This window comes from Benincasa hispida, chromosome 11 (assembly GCF_027475165.1).
Source record: "Benincasa hispida cultivar pf3 chromosome 11, pf3_genome.v1.1, whole genome shotgun sequence".
NCBI lineage: Eukaryota > Viridiplantae > Streptophyta > Magnoliopsida > Cucurbitales > Cucurbitaceae > Benincasa > Benincasa hispida.
The window spans coordinates 42,625,823-42,649,174 of NC_143488.1; the positions used below are offsets into that span (position 1 = coordinate 42,625,823).

General features: G+C 36.7%; 1 protein-coding gene and 1 long non-coding RNA gene across 2 annotated transcripts; one reads left to right on the forward strand and one right to left on the reverse strand.

The window, feature by feature from the left end:
* The first annotated feature begins 6,045 nt into the window (after window positions 1-6,045).
* Window positions 6,046-7,869, forward strand: LOC120091517 (uncharacterized). The gene is made up of 4 exons (XR_005485727.2): window positions 6,046-6,690; window positions 6,793-6,862; window positions 6,946-7,031; window positions 7,584-7,869. It is a non-coding gene; the product is annotated as an uncharacterized LOC120091517 (long non-coding RNA).
* An 11,837-nt stretch (window positions 7,870-19,706) lies between these two features.
* Window positions 19,707-21,284, reverse strand: LOC120091215 (epoxide hydrolase 1). Its single transcript, XM_039049136.2, has 3 exons — window positions 20,578-21,284; window positions 20,200-20,432; window positions 19,707-20,115 (listed from the first exon to the last, which is right to left on the reverse strand). Exons 1-3 carry the CDS (start codon window positions 21,040-21,042, stop codon window positions 19,869-19,871), a joined length of 945 nt encoding a protein of 314 aa, XP_038905064.1. The 5' UTR covers window positions 21,043-21,284; the 3' UTR covers window positions 19,707-19,868.
* Between the last annotated feature and the right edge of the window lie 2,068 nt (window positions 21,285-23,352).

Genomic DNA, 23,352 nt, shown 5'->3' on the forward strand with positions numbered 1-23,352 from the left:
AGCCCAGTATCAAATAGCATAATTTTCTCTGAATTCGCTAGGGTATTTATAGGAGCAGATCCTTTGACTCCGGCTTTGTGGTTCCCACTTTTGTTATGGAAATTCCGAAGATGGAGGGATATTATTCCTTCTGTTATGCAATCGGACCGTCAAATCTGCACAACAGTTAGTTGTACACGTATCTCAATCCTCCGCCTTTACGTTGCTCAGCTACATCTTTCGATCATAGGTTCGCATGCGGTGTTTGTTTTTATTACCGCATGCGGTCGAAGCATAACTCTGGACCAACTGTAGCATTGCGCCGTTACTTAAGTAATCATCTCTTCATGGTTGATCGATGGGCGCAATGTGATAAAGATGCATTGATTAGTTTCTCATGAGCCTTGAGCGCAAGCGGTGACTTGGTCTCCTACAAAACAGAGTAAAGTTTGGCTTGCCCTCCATCTTTTTGGCGTTAATGGGTATAATTGCAAACATTTATAATTATTGTCATACTAGGTTAATTTTCATACAATTGGCACATAATTACTAACTTTTGGCCGCAATATCTAGATAAGGTGGCATAAATAACTTGTATTTCTACAAGTTATCACACCCCCAAATCTAGATATATACTTGTCCTCAAGCATATCTTCTACTAAGGCAATCATGCCTCATTCCTATCCTATATTTCTGCGATGATTGGTTGCTCTGAATGTTACACTTAGGAACATTACCTGACATCGCACTTTCCTTCTATCCTTGCTAATTCTTAGCAAGCCTTACTTTATGCTTCTATGTAACAAAATTCTGCTCAAAGATACTTTTCGAGTTTTCAAAATAGAATGTTTATCTCTTCGTTATCAAAATAACTTGATGTATCTATATGCGGTGAGCAAAACTTTGCGTCATTTATTCACTTAGAGATTGTTGTTCATGGTTACACTCTTCGTTTTGGCTTGTCCCCACGGGTGTCATGCGAACATCCAACTACGGTAGTGTGTCAGTTTTAACTTTAACTCATGATAATCAGAGGAGTTGTCCCTTGCCTTCTTTTTCCCTTTTTTTGCTTATACTACATTGTTCTTGGATACCCACCTTCGTTTTGGCTTGCTCCTACGGGTGTCATACGAACATCCAACTACGAGTAGGTTTCTTTCACAACTAAACTCTTATCAGGTTGGGAATAGTTTTGAAATCTTTCCTTGCGCTGACATTGGAGTTTTGCATAAAAATTTTGTTTTTTTTTTTGTTTTTGTTTTTTTAACGAAAATGGACGCATTTTCTGAAAGACTACATACTTTTGATTTCATCTGCTTAGACCTTCCCCACTCCCAAATTTAAAGATGAGCAAGGTTTTCATTGCGTTGTTTGGATAGACTAGACAAATACTTAGAAGAAAATTCTAAAAAGAAGGTTTGAGCAAGACTTTGAAAGATAAAAGGTAAAGTACTGCTAAACTAAGAGTTAACTAAGTGTAGGACATGTTTCTAAGTGTAACATATAATACATCATAGCAACACAATGAAGATCGTAAAAATATAGCAAAGATTAACAAAGAAAGATAAAGAAAGAGGCACAGGCAAAGAGTAGAGTGGATTATGTACTTTGATTGTATTGACTATTAACAAAGTATGCGAATATATTACAAATGGTCGCAATACAAAATTTTCTCATGCCTGTACAAGAGTCAAAGAATTTAGTTAACTTACAAAATAATAAAAGAATTGAATACAATTAAAGAATGGCTGCATTAAATCTTAAAATTGAAGAAAGAATAAAAACTCAGGTTGAAGAGTAGGGGGATCTGGTGGAGGGTATTGAGGATGGTCCTTTGATTTGTATGGGTGAGAGTGGCCAGATTACAACTCAATAAACCTATCATTTTGGGGATTTATTTGATTGGGGAGCTAGAAACACAGCTACACAAGATGAAATTCACTCTTTTCCCGATGTAGGGGCAAGTAGATAAATTGCTCCCTTAAGGTCTGAATTCGGGTCTTGAACATAGTGCCCACACCTTCTCCTGACCCGAGAAGAACTTGGTCATAGTGGGACTATGACTTATTGTTCATTAGAGGGATCAGTGGTACTTAAGGAGTTAGATGTAACTATAGGGACAAAAATTGTATTTTAGCCTAGCTATACTTACGAGCAATTTGTGAAGGGTCTTCATATTGTTGATTGCTTATATCCAATGGACACAAAAAATTATCTGTAGTGCGAAGAGTATAGCTGTTGGTCTTTAATGGAGTGACCGGCAGTTAACGGATGTTGGGTAATTTGATTAAAGAGTTTAATTAATTATCCGAGTACCATTGGAGCTTCAATCTATAGGTCCATAAGGTCCCCACTATAACTCAATAGGGATCTAATCTTTGGATTAATTTGAAGTGTTCAAATTAATTGAGGGAATTAATTATATATGATATAATTAATTATAATGTATTTGGTACATTATATACAAGAGGAATTTCAATATGATTCAAATACCAATTATATGAATGAGATTAATGTAATTAAATATAAATATGATTTATATTGAGAGGAATAAAATACTTGGATATGATCAAAATATCATTTATATGAATGAGATTTATATAAGTGAATTTAATATAAATGTAATTTATATTAAATACCATGTATAGTTGAGAGAGAATAAAATCTATAGTTTATGTTGTATTTGATGAAATATAAAACTATAAGTTATATGTTATATTTGATATAACATATAGTGTATATATATAATTATGTAGTTATTATATATTTATTTATTTTATTAATTTAATTGAAATTAATAAAAGGGAAGGACTTATAACTCCTTCCCATTATTCTCTCAATGATATTTACCTGGGATTCAAATTATTTGTGGAAGATGATCTTCTTTCTCAATTCTCACATAAAGAAGAAGTGTTCTCTCCAAGAGAAAAGTTCTCTGTAGAAACATCCTTCTCAACCTCTCCATCTCCATCCCTCTTCCAAGGATTCAAGCAAAGCCCACAACTCTTGTTTAAATCCTTTAATCCCAAAGAGAATACAGAGGGTTTTCAAGTGGTAGTGTTCGTGCATGAAGAAGGAGATCCGCGAGGAAAGAGTTCTATTCGTGGCTTGTACGAGGGATTCCTTGAAGAAAGAGTTCTTCAAAGGTAATGGTTCCTGAAACCCTTTTTATTTATTTTTAAGCATGCTGTAATTTTAAGTAAATGCATATTTGCTTTTTGTTTTACTGTAAAACATTATGTTCAATAAAAATAGAATTTGGAACGATCTTTGCTTTTGCTCAATGGATTTTTTCCGAAAATTTTCTTCAATATCACCATTAATTCATTCTAAAATGCAGGTGATTCAGTCCCCACTTTAGCTAGTGATGGTCTAATTATCGATTTTTCTTGACAGTAAGCATCACATGATAATTCATTAGATTGAAGAATATTTTAGCTCTTCAATAGGTGTCCTTTGAATTCTCAATAATTCTCCTCATCATTATAGATCTTAGATGACCCAGTCGATCATGCCAAATTATAAATATGTCTGGATTCATGAACTTCAGGTTCATTATTGCATATGTTTCAATTACTCATATATGAGTATATTACAATCCAGAAGATAAAGCAGACAGCTTTTCCAATATACATTTTTCATTTGAGACAGTAGAGATAATATATAGATATTCCACATTATTTTTACTATCAGTCTCAATATGATAACTATTGTAATGTATACTTTTAAAATTTAGAATTTTCTCTTTGATTGACTAGAGAACAATGCATTGTCAATAGTAAGTTTTGTTCCTCTAGGCAAAATAATATTTACTTTTCCAAAACCTTTGATCAAATTTGCAGAACTTGATATTGTATTTACTTTTGCTTTTAGCATTGTCAATTTGGAAAAGTATTTTTTATTTGTAAATATTGTTTGTGTAGTTGCACTATCTGCCAAACATAGATCTTCTTACTCATTTTTTAGTCACCCAACATATGAAAATTATCCATGTTTCTTCATTAAAAAAAATACTTACAATAAGAAAAACAACACTTAAAATATACAAAAGTTACTAAAGAAAAACATGAAGATAGATAAAAGAAAACACTAACATTAAGTCTACATATTCTCAAAATCAAAAGAAACACTTGATGTTCTACCAATTACGCCAATCTTCTCTTCAGGAGATTCAAATATTCGAATTTGTCATGTAGGATGGGTCAAATATATCATTATCCTCGTATGCAAAATTTGTTTTCACATTTTCCCCTTTTTTTCCTTCAGGAAGGCTTGATAGAGGTCAACTAAGTGTTTAGATGTACGACAGGTATGTGACCAATGTCCAATCATTTCGTATCGGAAGCATTTATTTTCAACACTCTTTTAGCTCTTATCTTCTGGAGTTTTTCCTTTGTGATCATCATTTTGTGTGGTTCTTTTGAAATTTGAATGATTAAAATGACCATCACGAAAATAATAAATATTTCTTTCTCTGCCACAGTCACAACCTCGACCATGACCACGACGACGACCATGGTTATTATTAAAATTCACAACATTCACTTTAGGGAATAGTGTCATTCCGGTAGGACGAGATTTATGATTTCTCATCAATAACTCGTTATTTTGTTCGGTCACATGAAGACATGAAATTAATTCAAAATACTATTTAAAACCTTTCTCTTGATATTGCTACTACAAGAGCATATTTAAGACATGAAATGTAGAAAATTTCTTCTCAACATATCAAAATCAGTAATTTTCTCTCCACATAATAACAATTTTGAATTGATTTTAAATAATGCGGAGTTGTAATCACTTACTGATTTGAAATCTTGTAGCCTCAACTGCATCCACTGATAACGAGTTTTAGGAAGAATAACTGTTTTTTTTTTATAAGCATACCTCTCTTTCAAATTTTCCACAACATACAGGGATCTTTTATTGGAAGATACTCCATTTTCAATCACTCGTGAATATGATGACGAAGAAAAATCATAGCTTTTGTTTTGTCCTTACTAGATGTCATATTTCTTTTTTAATAGTCTCCTCAAGATTCATAGCATCTAAGTGGATTTCGGCATCAAGTACCCATGACAAATAATTATTGTTATTAGTATCAAGGGCGGCAAATTCTAATTTTGTATGATTTGTCATGGCATCACTATCATAAAATATTGTACTTATGTTAGAAATTTAATAGATATTGAATATGCAAAATAACATTAAATTTATTAATTATAACGAAGAGGGAAAAACCGATATACCTTTAGGACCTATCTTTAGGGGGGAAAACGACAAGAGCTCGTGCTGATAACGTGTTGTGAAATTGAGGAGCAAAATAGGAACACAGATATGGAGAAAATATAATATAATAATAATAAAAAATATATAATTTAAAATAAAATAACTAAAATCATAAAATAACTAAAATGATAAAATTGGGTAATAGAAAATTTAGTGCAATTCGAAATGGATTTCTTACCAATGTGTGTGTGATTTTAGGTTCCACCAAATGCTACTATTTATAGGCAAAGTGACAACAAATGGACAATATGAAGGGTGACACATGGTTTTTGGAACACTAAACAATAGGCATCTATTTATTATTATAATATTCATAATATTGTTTAGGTTTATTTTGCTTTGAATATTCTCTATTTCCCTTCATTCTACTTCTCTTTTTTTTCAACAAAAGAAAGTATTGATCTTTCTTATTTTTCTAATCCAAAAAAATAAAGATCGACTTAACTCGGTTCTAACTTGTTCTTGATCAAGTTAGATCAGGCTTTGTCCATACAGAATGAAGTCAGGTCGAAGGTCGATTCTAAGAGAAATTGACTCGACCCCATCCACTTAGACCCCAATAAAAAATTATTTAACTTAAATGGATTTTTTTTTTCTTTACTATCTTCCGTGAGGACATGGCACAAAAAAAAATCTTTTATGGATACTATTTTCGCTCATATTTTGTGATTCCCCAAAAAAAAAAGGAAGAAATTGTAAGCTAAAATTTGTCTGGTTCCTTTTTATTTTTGGGTTTGAAAATATGTGATAAATGGTTAGAGGGTTTTGGATATATATATATATATATTAAAAAAATTATATGTATATTTCTTTAAGGAAAAGGGAGGAGTTAGGGTTTAGTGGGGTACAATTGGTTAATGTGGAATTAAGAGACCTCGGTTTGCGTGCAGAGAAAAGAAAAAAAAAATTCCTATCCTCCTTCTTCCTTCCAGCCCCCACGCGCGAGATCCTTTTTCCCCAACTTGTTCTTCCACCAGTCGTACGTGGTTCGGCAGGTCACCGGCCGTCTGAACGCCGTCGCCTCCTCATTGTCACCGTCCGCGCCGCTCACACCTCAGCCCAGCTGCTCCACTCGCATATCAGTTTTCCGCCAGCTGCATCGCTCGACCTTTGCTTTCCGCCAGTCACATCGCACACCGACGTTTTCCACCAGCCGAGTTTCTTTGGTTTTCCGTTCCCTTCTTCACGCCCGCCAGTCGCTGATCTCTTCCATTTTGCCCGAAACTTGGAATTTTTTTTTTTTTTTTTTTTTTTGTGAGAGTTAGGTTTTATTTGGTTTTTAGTTATTGGGTTTTGAATGGCTATCGAATTTGGTCTAATTTAAGTCATGCTCAGGATGCATTGTTGCTCAATTTGGGGTTTCAAGATATTATTTTTCCGATACTATTCAGAAGCATCAAAGATTGTTGGAGCCACCTTTTGGTAAGCTATAATGGTTATTCTGGTTAAATCTTATTTTTCCCCGTTGGTTTGGTGAATATTTGAGTTAATTGAATTTTAGAATTGAGTTTTGAAACCTTTCAGTTTGGCTTATGACTGGTTTGGATTCCATACTTGAAGCTCAGGTGTAGTTCTAGTTAAGTCGACATTTTGGGTAAGTGGTTTGGAGACTTTTGGTGCATTTTAGTTGAGTTAGGTTGTGTTTATAAGGATTGACATTAAATTGGTTTATTCTAGGGCGATTCAAGCATTTGACTCAAGTCAAAGAGGGATTTGATTGATAGTTGGATTTTTGTTTGCTAATTGTTCGACATAAATTTGAGGTAAGTGATTTACTATTGGTTCGCCCTCGAACCCAAGCATGTATTATGGATTGGTCCCTATGTTGTATGGATATCTTGATATGCCTATTGGTCAGTTGAAAATTTTGGTAACTTACGCCTATGTCGTGGAATGTTGATGTTATGTGTTGTAATAGTGTATGGCATATGGATAAATTATGAACTGTTATGTGATCTTAGCATGATTTAAGACCTCGATTGTATGCTTATGACTTTATGAGATTGCAGTGATTGTTGGCACTTCTATTGGGCTATGCACATTGCATGATGTAAGCCTTTGAGCCCACATCTTATGCTTATGTACGATGTCCCCTTGCGACCACCACTTATGTTTATGTTTGTGCCCTCCAGAGTCACTTCTTATAAAAGCATGCCTTCGAGTTCACCCCTTATGCCTATGCCTTTGCCTACGCCTATGATGCCCTTGTGCACTTCTATCCCAATAGAAAGGCTAACAAATCACTGAGTGGGCCCAGTAGTGGGTCGCTTACTAAGTTTACTTTTATATCATCCTTTTCCTTTCATGTTTTTCAGGTAAGGGTAAAGATAGACCGGCGCATGACAAGAGAGATCCGTGACTTGGCCATTTGGACGAGTTGTTGCTTCCGCACTTAGGTTTCATGTACTAGAGTATGGTTTAGGAGTCAGGCATTTTAAAATTTTATGAAATATTCCTTGATTTTATTTATTGATTTATTTAATTGTTATTTATTTTAAAGTTGGGTTAGGGGTACCCCGAATGGTATTTTTGTTAGGTTTTCTCTTCTTTTCTTATTTGAGCATTATTTAATTAAATAAAATTTTTATCTCTTTTATTCAATTATTCTTTGAGAAAACGTATTGCCAAGCCTATGCATGCGTAAAGTAGCGTCCTAGAAACATACTAGAAAATTGGGTCGTTATAGTTGGTATCAAAGCCTAAGTTTTAGGTTCTATAGGCTGACTTACATCGTGAGCCCAAACTGATCCTTATGGCCACAAATGGATCTCTCATCATCACTAGGTATGTCGTTTAAAGTTCTTTAGGGAAATATGTATGAAATCTTATCTGTTGTGTAGTCGTTTGATGGTTTACCCTACTAGCGTTATTAAAGCATTACGTGTAGTTATAAGGTATGGCACCACGAACTAGAGGAATGGGCAGTCGAGGTAAGAAAGTAGTTGGGGAGCAGGACCCTAACATACAAGACTCTGAGGTACAGGGCCAAGAAGTGTGGGACCCGTCACCTCATGACCCTTCTGGGTCAACCTGGCAAAAGGTTAGGCCAAGAAGAGGGCCTCGAAGTTCGACTATGCCCCTGCCAGGACCGCCATCCTCCGAAATTCCAGTAGAGTATACTACCATGGCTGCAGCTATTGGGAATGTCGTCACACAGGTCGTAGTAGCACAGCTAAGGGATATGGTTGTCGAGCAGATAGCTCAGCACGCACAGTCGCAGCAGACACCATTCTTTTCGGTCTCGTTACCACAAGTTCAGAATTAAGATAGGGCCACGAACCGGACTGTGGCAGGCCCTTCCTTAGAGGTCGGATATCTACAGGACTTCAAGAAGTATGATCCCCCGACGTTTAACGGGTCCCTGAAAAACCCAACAAATGCAGAGTTATGGTTGTCCACTATGGAGGAGATTTTTCAATACATGAGGTGTCCAGAGGAGCAGAAGCTGCAGTGTGTCGCTTTTGTTCTCATCGATAATGCCAAAAGCTGTTGGCGCTCAACTAAGAGTATGATAGAAGCCAGTGGAGGCCAAGCCACGTAGGACCAGTTCAAGGAGCGATTTTACAAGAAGTACTTCTCTGCTCATGTGAGGTACAACAAGCAGCCTGAATTTATGAATCTGAAGCAAGGGACCATGACAGTAGAGGAACATGAGGAGGAGTTTAACAAGTTGTCTTGCTTCGTCCCTGATCTGGTGTCTACTGAAGCAAAAAGAGCTAAAAGATTTGTGCAAGGACTCTGGGATGGGGTGCGAGGTATTGTGCAAGCTCTAGAGCCTCCCACTTACGCTGTAGCATTCCGAGCGACAGCACGTATGGATTGTCCTTCGGGGATAGAGTTTCTGAAGTTCTTGACGGAGGAACCTGCCCCAGGCCAGAAGAGGAAAGTTCAGCAGAAAGCTCCGAGACCTCCGCAGAAGGTTCAGAGTATAGACAGGTCGCTAGGGCACGCCAAGCGGCAAGCTACTACTTCAAAAAGAGTTTGGAGGGAAAGATTGGTGTGCAAGTCGTGCGAGAAGCGTCATTGGAGACATTGTCTAATTGGCATGGGGATTTGTTTCAGATGTAAGCAGGCAGGCATACCACGGACCAATGCCTTAGTAGTGGTTCCGGAAGTGTAGGGGGTCAGCCTCTGAGTTAGCATCAAGGTAGTTCTAACCGATAGCAGCAGCAGGTCGGGTCTATGCCACCAGTCGTCGGGAAGTTGAGCATTCAGGAACAGTAGTGACAGGTACGCTCCCAATCTTGGGGCACTATGCCTTGACATTATTTGACTCTGGCTCGTCTCACTCTTTCATTTCATCATTGTTCGTAAAGCATGCTATGTTAGTTTTAGAACCCTTGGGTTATGTTTTATCAGTATCTACACCGTCAAGAGAAATTAAAGTAGTAAGTGAAAAGATAAAAGCGTGTTAGTTAGAAATGGCGAATCACACCCTTAATGTGACTCTAATAGTGTTAAACATGCGTGACTTTGATGTAATTCTGGGCATGGATTGGTTGGCTGCCAACCATGCCAGCATAGACTATTCTCGTAAGGAGGTAATTTTTAACCCCCCTAGAGAAGCCAGTTTTAAGTTCAAGAAGGTCGGGACGGTAGTTTTGCCCAAGGTGATTTCAACGGTAAAGGCTAAGAGGTTGATTAACCAAGTTGTCTGGAGTATCTATGCTAGCATAGTTGACACAAGAGAAATCGAGATTGCTCTAACCTCTGAGCCAGTTGTGAGAGATTATCCCGATGTGTTTCCGGAAGAACTTCCAAGATTGCCTCTACCAAGAGAGATTGATTTTGCGATCAAGCTGAAGTCGGGTACTATTCACATATCCAAAGCTCCATACAAAATGGCTCTAGCTGAATTGAAAGAACTAAAGGTCTAGTATTGTTTGTGAAGAAAAAGGATGGATCGTTACGTTATGTATAGACTACAGAGAGTTGAATAAGGTGACCATCAAGAACAATACCCGCTTCCTAGGATTGATGACCTGTTTGATCAGCTACAGGGTACTATTGTATTTTTCAAGATTGACCTATGGTCAGGTTACCATCAGCTGATGATCAGGGACAGTGATATCCCAAAGACTGCATTCCGATCCATATACGGACATTACGAGTTCATTGTAATGTCTTTTGGTTTGACCAATGCTCCAACTGTATTCATGGATTTGATGAAAAGGGTGTTCAAAGATTTCTTGGACACATTTGTAATTGTTTTCATTGATGACATCTTGGTCTATTCCAAGACAGAGGCGGAACACAAGGAACATCTTCGGAAAGTCCTAAGAACGCTGAGGGAAAAAAAACTGTATGAAAATTTTTCTAAGTGCGAGTTCCGGCTACGAAAGGTGTCCTTTTTTGGGCATGTGGTGTCGAAGGACGAAGTTTCAGTGGATCCAGCTAAGATTGAGGCCGTTACAAATTGGCCCCGCCTTACAACGGTCAGCAAGGTGTGCAGTTTCCTAGGGTTGGTCGGGTACTATCGTAGGTTTGTAGAGAATTTCCTTAGCATGGCCACACTGTTGACTCAGTTAACTCGAAAGGGAGCTTCATTTGTTTGGAGCAAAGCTTGTGAGGACAGTTTTCAAGACCTCAAGCAGAGGTTGGTTTCAGCATCAGTTCTCATGGTACCAGATGGCTTAGGGAATTTCGTGACCTACAATGATGCTTCTAAGAAGACTTTGGGTTGTGTGCTTATGCAGCATGGTAGAGTGGTCGCCTATGCCTCCTACCAGTTGAAAAACCATGAGCGAAACTATCCTAATCACGACATGGAACTAGCAGCGGTGGTGTTTGCCCTGAAGATCTAGAGGCACTACTTGTATGGGAAAAAGATCCAGGTTTTTACTGACCACAAGAGTCTGAAATACTTCTTCACCCAGAAAGAGTTAAACATGAAGTAATGCAGGTGGCTCGAGTTAATAAAGGATTACGACTGTGAGATCCTCTACCACCCAAGTAAGGTGAATGTGGTAGCCAATGCCCTCAGTCGAAAGACCACTCATTCGGCCGCCTTGATCACTAAGCAAGTTCAGTTGTGTAAGGATTTGGAGCGAGCAGAGATTGCAGTGGCAGTGGGGGAAGTCACTTCGCAGCTAGTTCAGTTGACAGTACAACCAACCTTGAGGCAGAGGATTATTGTTGCACAGTAGGGTGATTCGAATCTGGTTCAGAAATGTCATCAGGTAGGGTCAGGCCAGGCCAGTGAATTTTCTATGTCGGTGGACCAGGGCCTTCTGTATCAGGGATGGTTATGCGTTCCGACAGATGATGACTTGAAGGGGGAATTGTTGACAGAAGCTCACAACTCTCCATTCTCGATGCACCCAGGTAGTATTAAAATGTACCAAGATTTGAAGTAGTATTACTAGTGGCTCAATATGAAAAGGGAGATAGTCGACTATGTTAGCAGATGTTTAGTCTATCAACAGGTGAAGGCCTCAAGGTAGAAGATAGCAAGCTTGCTACAGCCATTGGATATGCCATAATGGAAATGAGAGAGCGTGGCTATAGATTTCATTATGGGTTTGCACAGGACAGCGAAGGGCTTCTCAGTTGTTTGGGTTGTGATAGACAGGCTCACCAAGATGTCGCATTTTATTCCAAGAAAGCCCACATACGCGGTAAGTAAGTGGGCTCAGGTATATATGAAGGAGATAGTAAGATTGCATGGTGTGCCAGTGTCAATAGTGTCCGACAGAGACCCTCGTTCCACCTTCAGCTTTTGGAAGATCCTCTAGGCAGCCTTAGGGACGCAGTTAAACTTTAGTACAACCTTCCACCCCCATACGGATGGGCAAACAGAGCACTTGAATCAAACATTTGAGAACATGTTGCGCACTTGTGCGTTGAAGTTTTCAGGGAGTTGGGACTCCCACTTGCATTTTGCAGAGTTTTCTTATAATAATAGCTATCAGGCCACTATTAGCATGTGGCCATTTGAAGCTTTTTATGGTAGAGGTTGCAGGTCTACTGTTTGCTAGGGTGAGGTTGGGGAGAGGAAACTGATGGGAACTAAGTTAGTGGAGTTGACGAATGAAGCCATACAGAAGATCAGGGCTCGAATGCTAGCAACGCAGAGTAGATAGAAAAGTTACGCTGATGTTAGGCATAAAGACCTTGGTGTTCCTGAAAGTGGCGCCAATGAAGGGTGTCCTGAGATTCGAAAAGAAGGGTAAGTTGAGTCCGTATTTTGTAGGGTCATTCAAGATCTTGGAGCAAGTTAGCCCTGTGGCTTACCATTTGGCTTTACCACCGCCTCTCTCTGCTGTCCATAATGTTTTTCATGTTTCCATGCTGAGGAAGTATTTAACGGACCCGTCTCATATGGTGGACTTTGAGCCCTTGCAGCTAAATGAAAACTTAAGCTACAAAGAAAAGCATGCGCAAATTATAGCCAAGGAGGTGAAAGTTTTGCGCAACAGGGAGGTGCCACTGATGAAGGTTTTGTGGCAGAATCATAAATTTGAGGAAGCAACTTGGGAGCGAGAGGACGAGATGAGAACACTACATCCAGAGCTCTTCCAGGATTAGAACTTTCGAGGACGAAAGTTTATTAAGGAGGGAAGAGTGTGACGCCCCAAAAAAAAAGGAAATTGTAAGGTAAAATTTGTCTTGTTCCTTTTTATTTTTAGGTTTGAAAATACGTGATAAGTGGTTAGGGGGTTTTGGAAATATATATATTTAAAAAAAATATATGTGTATATTTCTTTAAGGAAAATGGTGAAATTAGGGTTTATTGGGGTACAATTGATGGAAAAATTAAAAGGATATAGTACTTTTAGAAACTATTTAGGAAAATATTGTTTTTTTCAAACTATTTGTAAAAATATTGTTGTTTTAAATAAGTCGAGGGTTGAAAATTCGACCTAGATAGGTCGAATTTTGAACCCTCGACCTTCCTTTTTTTTTTTTAGGAAAATATTGTTGTTTTCAAACGGATTCTGTCTGACTAAATAACGAGCTAATGAATCTCCTTCTTTTTGCGGCTAACTAGCTAACGGGCTAATCAAATACAAGAGCGAGATTATGAGAGAGAGCGAGAGTTTGAGAGAGCGGGATTTTGAGCGAGAGCGAGATTTTGAGCGAGAGCGTGAGCATGAGCAAGAGTGAGAGCATGACCGTGAGCGAGAGTGAGAGCATGATCGTGAGCGAGAGCGAGAGTGAGAGCGAGATCGAGAGCGAGAGCGAGAGCGAGATCGAGAGCGAGAGCGTGAGCGTGAGCGAGAGCGAGAGAGAGAGCGAGATTTTGATAGAGAGCGAGAATACCGTACAAAATTCCCCTTTTTTCCTTTTTAATTATTACACATTCCACCTTCTTCTTTCATCTTTTTTTTAATTTTCCATTTTATTTAAAAAAACTCTAAAAATATTTATTATTTTATTTAAACTCTAAAAAGAATAATAACTCATAAAAATAAAAAAAATGTCAACTAAATATCTCATTTATATAAAAAATAATTACAAAAATCAATGTGTCCCCAAGGCGGACATCGTCGATTTCGAGCTGGTTGTTGTCGTCGACTTTAAACTTGAGGTTGCTCGAGTTCTTCTTGATGTTGCTCTGGTACCTCTGCAGGCGCTTCATAATATAAATATTCATTATACTCTCCACGACCCCAGCCATGTCCATGCACGTATGAAGACGAAGGACCAGCCTCTGAGTCATAATATCCTGAACCAAATGCTGGCATCATCATCATCGGACTAACATAATCAGTTTGACTCTAAGTCTGTGTCATAGGGGGTAATTCTTCCACATTATGTGCAACCTCATCAAACTCATTCTCTTCCCGAACAGGTCCTCTACGTCTAGGAGCTGGTGGAGGAACAATAGGTATATCGTACATATAATGAATTTCCTCCACATAGCTTTGTTTGTCACTACATATAGCAAGAACCTGGTTTGGATCATTCGCAACCTCATGGAGTCTACTGTTGTTCGATCTTTGTGGATTATAAAACAATTAGACAATATTTAAAATAAATTTAAATTAAAAAAAAATAGATAAATTCATTCATTTACTAGATGACCCACAGCTACTTCCGGACGAGTGACGTAGCGCCTTGTGATATTATTATACCAATGAATATATTTTGAGTGATATCTGTGTCAAACTGTTCAAGAGAAACTCCCACTGCAATAAACCTTGCACGATAGTGCCATCGCACTACCAAATGTGTAACTTTTTCGGACCAATCTCCAGTCCTTAGGTCAATATCATGCAGTACAGGTTCAGTATTACAAGGCGATGGGATATTCTGCTGAAAACCGAATTGTCTCATCATTCTATCAGGAAGATGCCACTCACCAATGTGAAAACATATGAGAGGACTCATCGTCCACCATATGTTTTGACCATTCGTACAAAAATTAGGCAAAGTATACACAATAATTTTGTACGGCTCCCAACCTGAAACACAAAATATTATATTAGAGAATATTAAAGACAAATACTAAAAAAATGTGAATAAAATAATCAATTAGGTTTAGTGTAATGTACCTGTTCAGATTGAAGCAGATCAAACATGTATCTATACTGGTTGACTACATTTGTGGCTGTCCTAGTCACACAAATTTTGTCTCTCCACCTAAATTTTTAAATTGATAATTTAGAATTTAAATTAACTAGATCAGTGATATAAAAATTAAATTGAATTAAAACAACATACTGAGAATCGTAGGCTCGTCCAACTAACTAAGCGTCATTACCATGATGTAGCTGTGGAGCCATTGTTGGAAATCGCTCCCAAGCCCATAGTTGCAAAAGTATGAGAGGCCCAACTATCTCTCGAACCTCAGATCTTGTTGCTTTGCATAGTTGTCTATACAATCATGCCAAGCATGCTCCACCTCACGAATACCGCCCTGCATCATGGAGGTTAGCTAATAGTGGCAGGAACATCGAGTGAACAAAATGACTTAATTTATCTGAAAACAGACTTCCACCCATCATTTGTAGTATATATGCTCGCGCATATCTTATGACGGTTTCCTCATCTGCATCATCAATGAGCTCACGAAATTGTGTTCCTAACCATATTAAACTTAACCTCGATCCTGTAATCTTGTCGGCAGGTGGGGTCGCACCGAGGTACAATTGACAAACTTCTAACAAGTCATCGTACATCACTCCCGTGACCGGCTCACCGTCAACAGGTAACCCCAAAAACACTTCTATGTCTTGTAGAGTGATAGTGCACTCTCCAACAGACATATGAAATGTATGCATCTCGGGCCTCCATCTCTTGACCAAGGCTGTGATCAGATGCCAGTCCAACTGAATAAATCCTGCCTCTCGACGTCTGCAAGATATTTCTCCAGTAGTACGATCTCGCCATACAACATATGATCAATGAATGGACTGGTCGTACAAAACATCGGGATCAACAGGTCCTGAGTTTATCTTGATGCTCCAATGCATCCTTTATTTCTGCTCTTCTTTTCTCGAAATAGTTCACGCATTTGAAGAATGTTATCTAAGTAAGAGCATTTATAGGCAACATTCGAGCTCCTTTGAGGACTCCATTTATGCACTCTGATAGATTTGTCGTCATCCACCCATATCTGAATCCTCCATCATGTGTAAGTCCATTGCTCTAAACTAATGTTGTCAAAAAAACTTAGACAGCTCCGATTTATTCCTTTGATATCTTCAATTGTTTTGTTGAACTTTTGAATTTGAAACTGACACCCGACACGATAAACATAAACTGACACCCGAAAAGTTCACGTTATCACAACAAGATGGATTGGACAGAACCAGCTACTCGACAACGATGTGGATTTTGTAACCAGTTAGGACATAATCAAAGGAAGTATCCTTCGTTACTAAGACGGGCTCCAGATAGTTAGGGATTGAATAATAAATAATTTTTTTATTATATATTCATTTTATTGTATATTCAATTTTTTTATTATAATTTATTGTATATTCAATTTTTTTATAATAATCTACTGTATATTCATTTTTTTTTGTAATCAATAAAGTTTTACATTATAATAATCTAATATATTCAATTTATAGTATAATAATCTAATATATTCAATTTATTCAATTTATTGTCTAATGATTATTCAATTATAGTATAATAATCTAATATATTCAATTTGTTGTCTAATGATTATTCAATTATAGTATAATAATCTAATATATTCAATTTGTTGTCTAATGATTATTCAATTATAGTATAATAATCTAATATATTCAATTTATTGTCTAATGATTATTCAATTATAGTATAATAATCTAATATATTCAATTATAGTCTAATGATTATTCAATTATAGTATGATTATTAGCTCTTTTTTCTCTTTTTTATATATATTTCTATGGAAAGTTCAAATAAAGTGAAGACTCTCGCTCTCTCAATCTCGCTCTCTCCTAAGATCTTGCTCTTTCACTCTCACTCTCTCCTAAGATCTCGTTCTCTCAGTATCACTCTCTCCTAAGATCTCGCTCTCTCGATCTCGATCTCGCTTTCGCTCTCTCACTCTCGCTCTCTCTCAATATCTCGCTCTCTCTGTTATTGTTGTTATTTTTCCATTAATGATTACTAGCTTTTATTTCTTCTGGAACAATCACAAACACTTTTTTGATTATGGATCTACTTTTTTCTTCGTAGACAAAGCTAATTCGGAATTGTCTTTCATTCCAAGGCATAACTTGTATCCATGCACTTCATATTCGTCTGGAGTTCGCTTCCAGAAATATAGTCATCCCCACCCCCTCACGTCAATCCCACAAGCCTCCGTCTAATTCGAAATGATAACAAAATGCATAGGTTGTTAGAAGCAACTCGAGTACACAGATACATATAGTATACCATCTCATTACTTTATTTCCTCTATGAGGGAAAAAGAAAAGTAATAAACCTGCAATCTCGAGGGTGGATGTGTGTCAAAACTTAACCTTCGACAACCTAAGCGAGATTCGCGAGATTTCCCTTGTTGAGGGTTGAAGTTTCGGCTTATGTATTGTTTCCAAGTTTTTCTTTGTTCATCGAGTTCTCAACGTTCGACCTCCACATTAGTCGAGTTCTCAACGTTCGACCTCTAGCCTCGGATTCCCAAAACAACAATATTTCTCTAATAAGTTTCAAAACAACAATATTTCTCTAATAAAATTTGAAAACAACAATATTAATATTAAAAGTCCTACAATTGATTGTAAATGTGGAATTAAGAGACATCGGTTTGCGTGTAGAGAAAAGAATATTAAATAATAAATAATAAAATTTTCTTTTCTCTGCACGCAAACCGAGGTCTCTTAATTCTACATTATAATCAATTCTACCCACTAAACCCTAACTTCTCCCTTTTCCTTAAAGAAATATACATATAATTATATATATATATATCAAAACTCGCTAACCACTTATATATATATATATATATATCCAAAATTCCTTAACCACTTATCACGTATTTTCAAACCCAAAAATAAAAAAGAACAAGAAGAATTTTACCTTACAATTTTTTTTTTGGAGCGTCACATATTTTGATATAATTAAATAAATATTATTTTATTTTATAGATTCATATTATTCTTAAATATATTGTTATGGCAAGCAATAAGTGAATTTTTTCCAAATTATAAATGCACTCCACCTCACAGTCTACATTACCTAATTAATATTTTCACATGGATGAGCCCCACGGGGACTCCCCTAAGGCCTAATGGGTGGGAATTTCTAGTTTAGACGGTAAATAGGAAAGGGAGTGTGGGTTAAATTTCCTAATAGGCTAAACAAGGGTGGGACATTCCCCATCCCTATCTTATCAACTTCTTTTTTATTTATTATAATAATTTAATGTTATGTTGTTGATATTATAATATAAATATAATATAAAATTTTTATGTTTTATTGTTTTGTGTTACGATGATGAATATGTTTGAATGGAACATTTAAATTTAGATTATATATTGAATACTTTGATTGGTAAATATCTTTTTTTTACTAGAAAATTTGAGTAATTTATTTTTAAATTTAAATTGTCTATGTGAAACAAACACATACAAAAATTTAGTGAGAAATTTAACTATTCAATTACAACTTTTTTCATGGTAGTAATTTAAGTTATTTAGGTCTTTTTTAAAAATTCAAACAGAGAAATTTGTCACAGAGAATTTGATGATCCTCTCGAATTTTTGTAGGGAATCCCCAACCTGATCTTCATGGACGGATGGTGAATGAAATGGGGAGCACAAATGAGAAAGTCATCCTTGACCGCCTTCCCATGGACATCTCTATAAGGATAATATGAAATTTATGTCGACATATCCATTGATATTTTTATAAGTTCGATATTAACGTAAGAAGTAAATTAAAACTTCTATTATATTGTTAAGAAAATCCATAAAAGATCAAAAAAAAAACAAAAAAACAAAAAAACAACCAACATAATGTCAATAATGTAAGCATAATTAATTAATAAACATGTTAAATTATATAAAGAATAGACTTTCTATAAAATATCAATCCTCTACGAAATTTGTACATGGGGAGACTTTCAACGTTTTAAACCTTATTTATAAATTTATAAGTAACTCCAAAATTAAGAATAAAGTGCAATTTTCTATTGATAATATTATGGAAAAAAATAGAGCGAGATTTATATTTTGACTTTAAATTGTTTTAATACAAGTTTACCAAAATAAAATAAAATAAAATAATAAAAAGGTAAAAATAAATGAAGAAGAAATGTTAAGTAGAAAATTAATAATTAAAACTTTTATAGGTATAGAAGTGCATTTAATAACTCTACAAAAATTTATCTAACCATTTACTGCATGAACATATCTTTTAAATTCCAACGGCAAAACTTGGAACATTCACATTCTATCTTAATAATTATGATGCACATTCCAATTTATATATATCTTAATCATCATGCATATTTCAATGCAGATATTTATTTTCATAGATATTAAAGACCTATTTAATAGATAATTTGAAAAAACATATTTATATATTCCATGTTTTTATATATGTGTTTGGTAGAAGATTCAAAATTTCAATTTCAATTTCAATTTAAATAATTTTTAAAAATTTGTTTGATAACATATCTACAAATTATAAGACAATTTATAGTTACATTGAAGATAAACTAACAGTAGTTAAATTTTTTTTTAGTACAATCGAGATTAGGAAATTTGAACAACACACCTCAAGCTAAGACACTCATATTTAATTGGGTTGTGTTTAGTTTGACTAGTACTAATTAATTTATGAATTTATTTTATGTTAAAAATTTTATATTTATTATTTTGTAATATCATAGAATATATAATATATAATGTATCAAACACTTTAATTTAACAAAAATAATTAAATTTATAACATGAAATGTTATATTTATTAATGTTTTTTTTTAACTATAATTCAACATTTTAAAATTCAACCTCTGAATCCCTTATTTGAATCACATAATCTTAAAACAATTTTCAGAAATTGAATGCGGTCTATATTCGCTAAATTTAATAAATCTGAAAACATAAAATCTGCTTGAATATCCATACCACAACAGATATGATATGATGTTGAAGAGTTGTTTGTCATTGAACTTCCGCATGGAAAGGAAAAGCAGAGAAATATTCAGAAATTCAGAACTTTTTGATGAAATCATAGATGAGGGAGCTTATATCATATGCTTTTTCTTGGTTAATGAAGTGAGCTGCTCCTTCTATCACCACCACTTCTTCCAGAAGCGGTACTTTCTTCTTGAATCCGCCGCCATGAATATACTCCTTCGCACCTGGTAAATGGTACACCATATCCAGATCCCCCACTATGAATTTCGTAGGAACTTTGATCTGTGCCCCAGTCCATGGCCCTGTAAGCTCCCAACTTCTGCAATGAATCAACAAAACACACAATATCGGTTCTTAAATAATCCATAACACAACAGGGAAATCGAAATTTGTGAATCCTCACAAGTCAGTAGCACGATAGTAGTTGAATCCGCCTGTGAAGCCAGTTTTGCCGAATTTGGAGGCGAAATAATCGATATCTTCTTCTGTTAACCATGGAGGTAATGTTTCTGGAGTCGCTAGTGTTTTAAATCCATTAGGTATAATCGGAGGGCTTGGATCTCTCATCGTCAGGAATTTCTTCATCATTGTAGCCGTATCTACAGATCCAAAATCGGCTTCCGCTACTCCAGGTTCCTGTTCCCAAATTCACAATTTCCGATTAATCAGTTCATTTAATGCGATTCGCCTCTTGCAATTTCAGGGATTACATTCCCAATTAGCGATTCGTCAGTTGACCTAATGAGATTACAAAAGAGTTCAAAGATTCAATCGGCTTCACCTGAAATTTACAAAAGTAGAAATTATCGCCGAGCAACAGGCGGACGCCGGCGAGAGGCGAGATTGACGGATTCCGAGGAGTGTAATGGACACTCAAGTTGACCAAAGCTTTGACTCGATCTGGCCTGAAAAGGCAAAAGTACCAAGCCATCATAGCGCCCCAATCGTGGCCAACCAAGAAAACTTGATCGATTCCGAGATGATCGAGGAGGCCAATGAGGTCGCCGACGATGTGGTGAGGGGTATAGGAGGAGGGAGACGGCAGGACATCGGAGTCGCCGAAGCCGCGGAGGTCAGGGGCTATGGCTCGGAAGCCTTTGGAAGCGAGAAAGAGGAGCTGGTGGCGCCATGAGTACCAGAGCTCCGGGAAGCCGTGGAGAAATAGAACCGCCGGACCGGAACCAATGGAAGCGACGTGGATGTTAATGCCATTGGTGGGGATGGTTGAGTGTTGGATCTTGTTCATTGATGAGTTTTGTTTTTGTTCATTATCTCTGTCTCTAGGTTGAGTTAAAATAGGAAGGTTTTTTGTGTGTGTGTATGTGGGGATGGCCTCATTTGGAAGGCCCAAATGAAAAATGAGAAAAAGTAATGAAAAATGGCTTATGATATCATCCACATGTGATTTTACCGCTTCGCCCTTGATGCATCCTACGTACTTGGACCAACCAAGGAACTTGATCCTCAATTACCCGTCACTCGATCCTTGATTATACATCACTCGTTTCTCTTTGGCTCATTATACGATCATTCGATACTTGGATGCATGATCATTCGATACCTATGCAATCCACACGTGTATACTCGATCATAGCCACGTCATACTCGATACTCGATCATTTTGAACTTTTTGAATTCTTAACCCATTTGAAGTCAAATATTTCACCATTTCAACTCATTTCTCAAACTATTCTCTCTCGTCTTTCGATTTTATATCCTTCAATGACTGCACCTCTACACACCAAACTCTTTCGATTCTCTCTGAAGGAACTCTTATTCAAGAGTACTTACGAGCGGAAGCGGGTCTTTCCAATTCATTGTGACAGAATTATCGCATATACATTCAAACATACTTTCATAATGCTAAAGGGATCAAGAAATCATACCAGATGAAGATTTCTTCTTCATAGCGAATCTGAAGCCCAACTGCCTACCTCGAACAGTCACCACTCATACAAAAGGAAACGAAGAAGACAACACCACCCAGAGCCCTCAGTATTCTTGGAGTGAGAATCTAAAGTGTGGGCTTTGTTCGGATTTGGTAGAGGGAAGGAGGAAGAGAGACCGTACACAACGATCAAGCAAGTGGGAGATGCGGTCGTCTATCGCATAGATAATATGCTTGATCGTTTAGGTGAAGTATATGATCGTGTAGTAAAAGTAAGCGATCGTCTAAACGATCGTGTAGGAAAAGATAAACGATCGTATAGGAAAAGGGTGAGCGATCGTCCAAACGATCGCATAGGAAAAACTAAGCGATCGTCTATACGATTGTTTAGTAAACATCAGGAGCTAAACGTTCGCTTAGGAAAAAGGTAAACGATCGTTTAGATAATAGCGCGCGACGGTGTAATCGGTATGCGATCGCTTAGTAATATCATATATGTAAGCGATTGTGTAGTCACTATCGTATAGGCACTGATTTTCTAAACGATGACACTACCTTTTTCATAATACCCGCGCACACGGAGATCAACACACTGTCTGCTATTTATAATGCACTCATCTAATATTTAGAACGAAGAGGCGTCTTCCCATTTCATTTATAACCGTCCAATGAATGTGATCTTATCACATTCATAACTTATAAATTAATATCATATATTAATTATAATATTTTTCCTCTTCTAGCTATAAATCATATTTTTATCTAATTTTTTATATCCAATTTCCTCCAAATTAATGTATCTCATACATAAAGTTAATTATATCATATTTAATTAACTCGTTCAATTATATCATATATAATCGAACTCCCTCTTGTCAATTTGAACATTTCAAATTGACCCAAAAACTGACTCTCAACTTGTATCCAAGCTACCAAGGGGTCCTTATGGACCTATGGCTCGAAACTCCAACGGTACGTGAATAGTTGGCTAAACTCTTTAGTCACAATATCCACCATCCATTAACTGCCAGGCATTACACTAAAGATCGACAATTGAACTCTTCTTGCCATAGATATATTTCTATGTCCATTGGATATAACCAATCATCAATACGATGATCCTTCACAGATGCTCGTAATTACAGCAAGCCAATTTACCATTTTGCCTCTGTAATTACATCTTCCTCCTTAAGTACCACTGATCCCTCTAATGAACAATACAACATAGTCCTACTATGTGTGAACACCTCTCAGGCCATGAGAAGGTGCGTGATGCCACATTGTTCAAGCCCTGGAATCAGTCCTTAAGGGAGCTATCTATCTACTTACCCCTACCTCGGGGAAGGAGTGAATTCCATCTTGTGAAGCTGAGTTCCTAATTCCCAAATCAAACGAATCCCCAAAATGGTAGGTTTGAGTCAGCGTTATGGCCACTCGCACCCATGCAAATCAAAGGACCGCCCTTAATGGCAGGAGTTCCCAACTCACTCAGGATTGAGGTCATGTTACCTATGGTCATCCTAGTGAAGTGAAGTCTCAGTTATGAATGGTGTTATATAACGAGACGTTAACACTTCGTGGTCAGATCTTATACAAACTCTTTGTATAGGATGCTCCCGCTCGCATGTTCCCTACACGAATGATCAGGATCAGACCATCTGTGACAAG